Source organism: Penaeus monodon, chromosome 1 (assembly GCF_015228065.2).
Source record: "Penaeus monodon isolate SGIC_2016 chromosome 1, NSTDA_Pmon_1, whole genome shotgun sequence".
NCBI classification, from domain to species: Eukaryota; Metazoa; Arthropoda; class Malacostraca; order Decapoda; family Penaeidae; genus Penaeus; species Penaeus monodon.
In genome coordinates, this window is record NC_051386.1 from 51,696,552 (window position 1) to 51,706,551 (window position 10,000).

Genomic DNA, 10,000 nt, shown 5'->3' on the forward strand with positions numbered 1-10,000 from the left:
GTAAAGTTGACAGCATAGATGATTTGAGTCTTGATTGAACATGTTTGAGTACCCTGAAAATTAACAAGAACATCAGAAGCATGAAATCTAGAAAAGGTTCCCAAACCAAAGTTAACTGAAGAATCAGTAGGAAAATACTATGCTGTATGCTACACTGAGCCTCATCTAACATATTGTTGGGGAAAATTAACTAGTGTTTTCTGTGGTTGAAGAGGGTGAGGTTACCAGAGTGGAGATAGATATCTTCAAGGAAAAAACAATTACAAGTAATCCAAAGGACTGATCAAGGGTCAGCTGTCAAAGATATTATATGAGAACTGCCAAGGATTAATAAATCTTCCCTGTATTTCTCTGATTAGGCTGCATCTTATCACATGTGTGAAAAGTTTAGCATTTGTGAGCTACCTCAGATAAGTGTAATGTCATATTATGAGCCTAATGCCCCAGTCCTACTAGAAAGAGTTTATTTTGTTTTATTATAATCTGAGTATATTTTCAGTTTTTTTTTTCCCAGAATGTCTTACAAAGTCCTTCCATTTATTATTAACTGTACAGATATGTGTGTATGCAACTTTATATTACAATTAAGATTTATTTGATTTTATAAAACATTAAAGAAAGTTATTGTTTTGCCCCAGCTGTGATTTTTTCTTTTTCTACTCTAGGAAAAAATAAAATACCAAAGAATTCAATTAATAATTAGCTAAATGAGATTCCAACCCCCTCATTGAAAAGGTTTGATTTTTTTTTTTTTGCTGAAGAGTAACATCATGATCCTTTCTTTGCCTGTGAAATTTGTGATGCATGATTTTTTCTTACCCTTTTTAGTTTAAATTTAAATCACACAAAAAGTAATACAACAAAATTATTATCAGCATTAAAGACAAATCCCACACAAGTTTTAAATTGTTTACTATAACATTAATTTTAGTATGCTTAACTTCAATTAGTTCTAAATGTAAAGTCTGGATGACAGTGTTGACCCTTTTGAGCACTTATTGTCCTACTTGATTGTGTGTTGTATATATATCACTTTAAGAATGTTATTATAGTTTTTCCTGTGTTTCTGTAAGATCCTCATTTTAACCCAATGTCCCCGGGAAAGTGCTGTGTTCATTTTAGAATTTTTTTGTAAAATGTTTCTGCACATAGATGGCTGTGCTAGTGCTAGCCACAAAGGAGTCAATTAGTAGACCCTGTGACCTGATTTCACCTTTCCTTGAATTTGTGTGATTTTTATTTTATTTTATTTATTTATTTATTTTTTATTTTTATTTATTTATTTATTTATTTTTTACTAATGCTATCAATTTTGATGTTTTTTTTTTATTATTGACATTATAATTACTATAATGTTAATGACATTAGTAGTGGCAGTATAAGATATAAACTATTTCAAAAAATCATAATTTGCTCATTGGTGACTCAACACATGTGGAACCATCTATATGTAAAAACAGTTCATAAAATAAACTCATTGTGGGCATGGCATGTACATACAGGCCATGCCTGTCAGCTCTGGGTTAAGGTTTATAAGGTTCCATGTTATATGCGGCAAGATGGATTGTTTCCATATATATTTGACAATACAATGCTAAGGGAACCATGAGCTCATTATTGTTAGAAAATATATGGTGGAGGTTTGTTGGCCTTTAACAGAACATTTGAGGTGAGAAGGCTTTTGACAGACATATGGATATGGTGCATAAGTTAGTAGCAGGCTCAAGGGTGTCTTGTGAACATTTATTAGTTTTGAAACATCATAAAACCAACCACCACAGATTTATGTTCTGTCCCCTATAGTTTTTTATGTGAATCCACATGTGTTCAGCTGGCAAGGAGTCTATTAATAGGCTCTTCCCATTCCTTGAATTGGCACAAAAATGTTTTTCTTTTTAATACAATTGATATCAATACTGTTATTATTGGTATTAAAGTTATGATTATTAAATTATTATTAAAATCTTGGTAACATTTAAGACAATGAAATAATACAAAAGACCCTTTTCAAAAGTCAAGGAAAAGGATAAACAGGTGAGATAGGTAGGACTAATAACTGACTCCTTGGTGATTAAGCACTTGTAGAGCAATCTATATGTAAATACAATAAATAAACTTATATTACAGTGGGCATGGCATGTATTCTTGCCATCCATGCTGAATGGATGGCAAATATTGCTGATAATCCTTTTGTAACATTTTATAAATTTAGTTTCATGTTAACAATATAGTCTGTACCATACAGGAGTTGTCTGTATGGAAAGTATATATTTCTTTAAAACCTGGCTAGTGATATTAGAAATATCTAGTTACATGTGTATGACATCTGCTTAATATTCTTTATACACTGATTATCTTTACACATAGATGGCTCCACATGTGCTTAGTCACCAAGGAGTAAATTACTAGTCCTACCTATCTCAGCTGTATACCTTTTCCTTTATTTTTGGAAAGATTCATTTTTAATTCTTAGTGGAATTAGTATTATTAATAATGTCATGATATGCATAATGTCAGTAATAGTAACAACATCATTACTACTAACACTAGAAAAACATGTACCAAAAAAATCAAAGAAAGGGGAAATTAACTGAGGCCACACACGTGCACTAATTGGCTCTCTGGTGGCCGAGCACTTTTGGAGGTATCTATGTGCAAATAAGTTTGCAAAAAAAAACTACAATTTGAGATTACATTTACCCAGCAGTAATATTAAGATGCTAATTGGTTATTCATGATATGGTGAGAGTCTAAAAGGTGCTATTTTATTAATAATGTTTTGTCTTACAGGATTTCTTTACACGTGATCTATGGTCAAAACTTAATCCAAGCTGGCAAGAAGTTTTTGATACCATAACATCAAGAAATTTGGCAGATTTTTTGTCTAATGATAAAACTTTCAGGTATGTAATATTTGTTTAAGATGATTATTGTTTTAACCTTTAAGTACTTTTTCCTGTAACTAATTCTAAATTCTTTGTATGAAATATATCTTGAGAAAGATATGCTATCATTAATAATAAATTTTTTGTCTTATTTTGTATAGTCAAGGTATCTTACAAGATTTCTCATGTTTGTTTGTTTTTGCAGTAAGTAAACTTATTTTAGAATCTGTAAATGTAAAACTTAAAAGAAATACCAGCATAAGGTGATGAGAATATATGGTAATGTATAATGTACATTTCTAGCCAACAGAAGGTCTGGCCCTTATCTCTTCTTGCACTTCGAGCTTCATGCAGTGCATACACTCTCCCAAGGAAGCCCGTGACCTCAGCAGAACCATTCACAGACTATATCAAACAGCAAGGATTTACACAAGAAACACCAGAAACTCTTGATAATGAAATTGCATCTACTGGAGATAGCCAGACAGGTTTGACAGCATCGTTACATCCTCTGCAGCAGATAACTGTTAATTGGGGAACTGCAAACAATGAGTTGAGTGCAGGTGAGAATAATATTTGTATAGGATTTATTCACACATGTCCATTGTTAAAACTGAAATTTGAATAATAATAGTTAATAGCATATTTATTAATTGCCTACATTTCAGTATAGTTCAGTAAGCATCAATATTGCATTATACTTTCACAGCTGCTGGCCAACATAAGCTACTGCAACATGTGTTTCGCAGACACCTGAAGCCCAAAAAGCAGCATGAAGTTGCCCGCTTATCATTAGTGGCTGGCCTTGTAGCTCGTACAACATGTGATGGAGTAATGGTGGATGTTGGGTCAGGTCAGGGTCACCTCTCAAGACTCCTTGCATATGGACACGATGTGAGAGTTGTGTGCCTGGAAGCACAGGATGAGTTTATCATGGGAGCAAAGTAGGTAATTTAAATAAAGATCTCAGAAATGTGAATTAGATCTAGCAGTACATTAGAATTTTGGTAGAGAGATATTGAGTCCAATATAAAAACCTTTGTGATGAAAGGGGCAGACTAATTTATTTTTTAAATTCTTTTAAACAAAGAATACCATTTTTTTTTTTTTTTTTTTTTTTTTCCCCCCTCTTGTCCACTTCCATCGTAGTTTTTAGCTCCTTTTACTTGAGCCAAAGTATTGAAATTGTAGAATCGATTTTGATTCATAGAAATTGTAGACAAGGTATTTTGACTGAAAGAAGTAACATTTAGATATCCATTTCATATTATGACACATATTTCAGAAAATTTGATAATCAGTTAGAATTAGCAGCAGAGAAGATGAAGAAGAAATTTGCTTCTCTCCCTGAATTGCCACCTTCTCCCCGCCATACTGTGTGCCACCTGGAACCAGACATGAGTCATGAGGCATTTAAAGAGGTAATAAGGTGCTCTGAATTTTGAGGTTGAGGTTCATTATATATTTGTTAACTTTTTTGTGTATGATTTATTTATTTACTGGACTTACCAGATTATTTATCAGCTAAGGTTTGTAAATCATGAAATTTGTGTAATAGGTGTGTAAGGGAAATTTCCATGTGAATAATCAGTTATTAAACCTTCAGGCTGTGACAGGAGCTTGGCCGGGATTAGAGGGAAGGGGTGGTGTGTGTGGTCTTCTGGGGCTGCACACTTGTGGCAACTTAGCCCCCACTATGCTGAGAATCTTCACAAACATGCCAACATGCCATGCTGTTCTATCAGTGGGTTGTTGTTACATGAAATTAGATACAGATAGGTATGTATATACATTTCATTAGCACACATGCCCGAGAACACACATACGCAAATACACATACACCATAAATGAATACATACATACATACATACATATGCATGAACATAGCTACAGTCACAGTAACATGTACACAAAGATGAAGAGGAAAGCATCCACAACAAGAGATGATATTAAATTGTAATGTTTTGAGCCCTACAAGAATTCCTTATTCGTCTGATGAGGAATTCATGAAGAGGTCAGAATATTACAATTTAATTTAATTTCATATTGTACTTGTTTTCCTTTTAATATATAGATATACACACACACACACACACACACACACACACACACACACACACACACACACACACACACACACACACACACACACACACACACACACACACACACACACACACACACACACACACACACACACACACACACACACACACACACACACACACACACACACACACACACACACACACACACACACACACACACACACACACACACACACACACACACAACATACTTGCATATATACATATACATATTAATATACATATAAATCTCACTATCTACTCAGTAATTTATTATTTCTCTCTTTATTTATGTATTTATTTATTTTATTTATTTTACTTTATTTTTTTAAATATAAAAAAGGTATTTCATTAACCCAGTGCCACCAGGAAAATGTAGTGTTCACTATAGTGTTTTCTGAAATGTCTCTACATGTAAGTGGCTACACTTTTTTTTTTTTCTTCTTCTTCTTCTTTCTTTCTCTTTTTCTTTTCTTTTCTTTTCTTTTCTTTTTCTTATGCCATCAGTATTGATGTTGTTGTTTTTAATATAGACATTATATTTTCATAAATGTTATTGACATTACTACAAAGCAAAGAAAACAGTAAACAGGTCTGATAGCTAGTATTAGTGATTTACTCATTGGTCATTGTGGAGCCATCTATGTGTAAAGACAATTAATAATATAAAAACAGTGGTTATAGTGCATCTGTACGTGCCATCTCTAGGGGCATTGGGTTAATGGAAGTTTCTTGACAAGAAACAGCAACAACAACAAAAAGAGATAATTATGATGCAAATTTTCCCCAGATACACAGAGTATTTAAATGTTATGATATATAGTATTTTATTAAAATTCACCATAATTTTAAAGTTCAGGGGATTACTTCTCACCTCCAACCTTAAATAGATCCTATGACATTATTTGTCTCTACAATAATTGTCTGTTACAAGTCATTATGGCAACTTCTACTAAAAGGGAAACAATTTTACTCACATGCATGAAACAAGGTACAAAAACCTTGACACATCACCAAACAAATTGTAAGAAACCTTGACAAAACTAAACAACACACAGGTAGTACTCTTTTAGTACTATCTGTGTGACAATGCAACTTTTCCTCCATTCTGAAGGTTATACTGTATACAGATCCTGCACTCCTGTCAAGGAGTGCAGGGATCACAAATGTAGTTTCTTAGTGAAACATTTGACAACCTTTATGTCAAAATACATTACCTTCACACAGAGATTCCTCCATTATCTGTAAATCAGTTACAATTAGAACCACATACATACTAACTAAATGACAAAAATAATACTTTGTTTGCCTTTTCATAAACCATTGAGTTTTGTCAAGGTTTCTTAAAATATGTTTGGAGGTATGATCAAGGTTTTTGTACTTTATTTCATACATAGTTTTTGGTAAAGGAAGGCTCTTGGATTCCTTTTTTTTATGGATTTGTCCCTAAAGCCTGGGATAAATATCATTGAATAAGGAAATTGTCCAAATAGTGGAAACTCTTTAACTTGAACTTTAAGTAAATGAATGTGAAATATACATAGTTTTTCAGGTAAATACATAGTTTTTCAGGTGCTTCAGTTTTACTTAGATTAATTTTTCTTTCAGTGATGAAGCAGATTACCCAGGATACCCCATGAGCAAAGCAGTGCAGACAGTAGCTGGATATGAGCTAAGTTATGAAGCACGTGAGGTTGCATGCCACGCCATTGAAATGTATGTGGAACGCCTATATTTAGGAGCTGATAATCTTAAGGTAATTGTTTTTACATTTCTTTCCACTTTTCTTTTTTTCTTTTATTGCTGTTGTGGTTATTTCACCTTCTCTCTTATTATAAACATTCACCCCCTAATCCCTTGCTTCTTGTTGTCGTGGGGGGCTTAGGAGATAGAGACTGGGGCCCAAAATAGGGGTCACCCATACCTTGGACCTCAGCCTTTGCCTCAACTAATTTTGCTTGGTCTTTTTTTCTCTTCATCATTCCCTTCTGTCCACTTGTGAGACCTGTACTGAAAGGATGAAAGGTTGGGAGACATGGATGCCCTCTGGGAGCCACGGGCACAGTATTCCTTTGGTTAATTGTCTAGCCCATATACCTCATGGGGACCCTGAGGGGTAGACTGTTTCCTCTCCCCATTTATTTCAGGCTCACCATGGCCAATAATAATTTTTTACCCTTATTAAGGGCATTAAGGCTTGCCCCTTCAATTAACTAGCCTATCTAAATTTAATTTCATTGGCAAAGTTTTCTTTCACAGTTGTTCCACTCGGTCACGCCTTGTCACAGTTACATCTGAGTCCCAAGCTCGTCCACTATCTACCCTGACTGACTTCACTGGCAAAACTTATTTCTGCCCAACCTTATTCCTCCCTTAATACTTGTAAAGGAACTGTTTCTGTCTCTCCGAGTGATTGTCCTGTCTATGACAAGGACTGGTCAGACTGTGAAAACGACTTGCTTGCATGCCTCGTCGGCTGTAATGCAGTGGCAGTCTAGTGCTACACTATTCCTCCCAGAAGCCAACATAAGTCATACACCAATATTGCCAAGAGTAACTTCCATAGACATGTCCTCCCCCATGAAATTTATATTGGTGGAGTCCTGCCCAGTCCAACCATATTGATCTCTTCCTGTCAATGTCAAAAATGTTGGTGTTTTGGCCACTCAGCCAAACACTGTCGCTCCACAGCGTGCTCCCTCTGTGTGCCCAACCTGATCATCACTGTTCAAATTGCTCTGCTCAGTTACACATGTGCCAATTGTGGTGGCTCCCATAATGTATTTTATAGGAGCTGCCCTGCCTACAAGCTCAAATCTGAGGTAGCAGTTCTCAGATTCAATCTAGGCCTCACTCTACATAAGGCCAGGTAAGAAGCACACGGACAAGGTTTTTCTCTTTCTACCTATTCCAAAACTGTACTTCACTCTGTTCCCCTCCCATCTTTTCAAAAAGTCTCAGCATCTTCCCAAATATCTCTTCCTTCTACCTTGAACCATCCTATCTCTACTCCCTCTCTCCCCCAGTCAAATTCCTTTCCCAGTCTGAATCTAGATACTCCAATCTCTATCACTTTCCTGGTGCCTACCCCTCCTTCTCACTCTACCTGTCGCACCAGACAATCTAAACGTTCTACTCCATCTTCTCCTACCACAACCTCTACTACACCCACCTCTTCCTTTGCTCCTTGGACATCTGTTCCTTCTTCTCCACATAAAAAAACCTTTGTTTCTCAGACCTCTCCACCCAACTCCCCTCCAGAAACTCTTGACGACATTCAAAAGTTCCTAAATATGACTCAAGAGAATAATTTACTCCCTCATCCACCCTCCAATCCTATTCCTATTTGTTCTACATTCAAAGTATTTGCTGATATCCATCCTCATCCTCCTAAAGTTCCTGCTATCCCTCTTCCTCCCACTCACCCAAAAATTATCCCATCCTCTCTTCCTCCATTTGCATCACCATTCCCTCTTCCTTTGCCATTATCCTTACCACCCCCACTTAGATGCTTATGAGACTCCCTTATGCCATAATTATGTCATCAAGATTCCTCCCCTCCTGACATTCTTCACCGATGCTTCACCACCTTCCCTTGTTCCCTTATTTCATTCTCTGGATCCTACTCCTACTTCTACAACTATCATTTCTTACCATATTACCCTTTGATTGTTTCATAATAGCTCTTTTGTTGTATCCTCATATAGTTTTACCTTCCCTTCCTCAGACACAAACTCTCCATTTGATCTCATCACCCCATACCGTTACCACATCCCCATTTACAAATCCCCACTGTATTCTATTTCCTCCCCCTCAATACCCTTTTCACTACTATTCTATCCTACATTGTTCTACAACCCTTGATATCTAACACATCTTATCCTGATTGTTAACTCATTTCCACCCTTTTCACCACAATACTTAACCATAGAGCTATATGAGCTTTGATGTCTAGCATTTATTAATTTTTTCTAACCATTAACAATTATTATAAATATTCAAGTTAAATGGCAATGAAGATAGATGGTTCTAATTAACTTCTTTGTTACAGGTATATCATGCCATCCCAAATATGCCATCAATATTACAAATTGCCTACTTGGCATGTATGGCTTGAAAACAAGTCACCTGCAAATGACATATATCAGTGTGCTTAGGTCTTCTGAAGGCAATGAGTTTATTATAACACAATGCTGCCAGGCAAATGTATTGTTCACTGTAGTTTTGTCAAATGCCTGTACACAAAGATGGCTCCACAAGTTCTTAGCCACAAAGAGTCAGTTAGTAGACCTCATGACTTCACCTGGTTTCAACTTTCCTCCAGCATTTTATTTATTTATTTATTTATTTACTTATTTAGCTGCCCCCTTTTTCCTATACTACTACCACAACTACTACTCCTACTATTCCTCCTAATCCTACTCACTACTCCTCCTCCTCCTCCTCCTCCTCCTCCTGTTCCTCCTCCTCCTCCTGTTCCTCCTCCTCCTGTTCCTCCTCCTCTCTGTCTCCGTCTCCTCCATCCTTGCCTCTTCACTCCTGTTCATCCTACTTGCTGTTCCTTCGTCCTCCTCCTTCATTCTTGTCTCCATGTTTCTTATCACTCGCTGTCCAGTCCATTTGTATTGTTCCACCTGTTTTTCTCCATCCTGTATCACAATGGCTCCTCAATTTTATCCTCCCAATCCAGTTATCCTCATCCTTCACCTGTCTTCAACTTTCTCCCTTTTTCCTCTCTCTGTTATTTTTGTTCTCCTCTTCTTGCTCCCCCCTTTTTCCTACTATCTCCTCTCCCTCCTCCTCTCCCTACTCCATTCCTACTCCTACTCCTCCTCTCTCCTCCTCCTCTCTCTCCCTCTCTCTCCTCTCCTCTCCTGCTGCTGCTCCTCCTGCTGCTCTGCTCCCTCCTGCTCCTCTACTGCTGCTGCTACTGCTGTTACTACTGTTGTCACTATTGATGCTGTTGTTATTGTTATAGGCATTATGATTATTATAATGTTGATATTACTAATATCAATAAAAAAGGGA

General features: G+C 36.2%; 1 protein-coding gene across 1 annotated transcript in view; it reads left to right on the plus strand.

Moving 5' to 3' along the window:
* The window catches only part of LOC119574312 (protein RRNAD1-like), a 12,214-nt gene that overhangs the window by 711 nt on the left and 1,503 nt on the right, over positions 1–10,000 (plus strand). The window contains exons 2-7 of the mRNA XM_037921510.1: positions 2,791–2,903; positions 3,189–3,448; positions 3,595–3,829; positions 4,171–4,306; positions 4,492–4,664; positions 6,581–6,728. Coding sequence (XP_037777438.1) covers positions 2,791–2,903; positions 3,189–3,448; positions 3,595–3,829; positions 4,171–4,306; positions 4,492–4,664; positions 6,581–6,728 — 1,065 coding nt within the window. The remainder of the gene's footprint in view (positions 1–2,790; positions 2,904–3,188; positions 3,449–3,594; positions 3,830–4,170; positions 4,307–4,491; positions 4,665–6,580; positions 6,729–10,000) is intronic.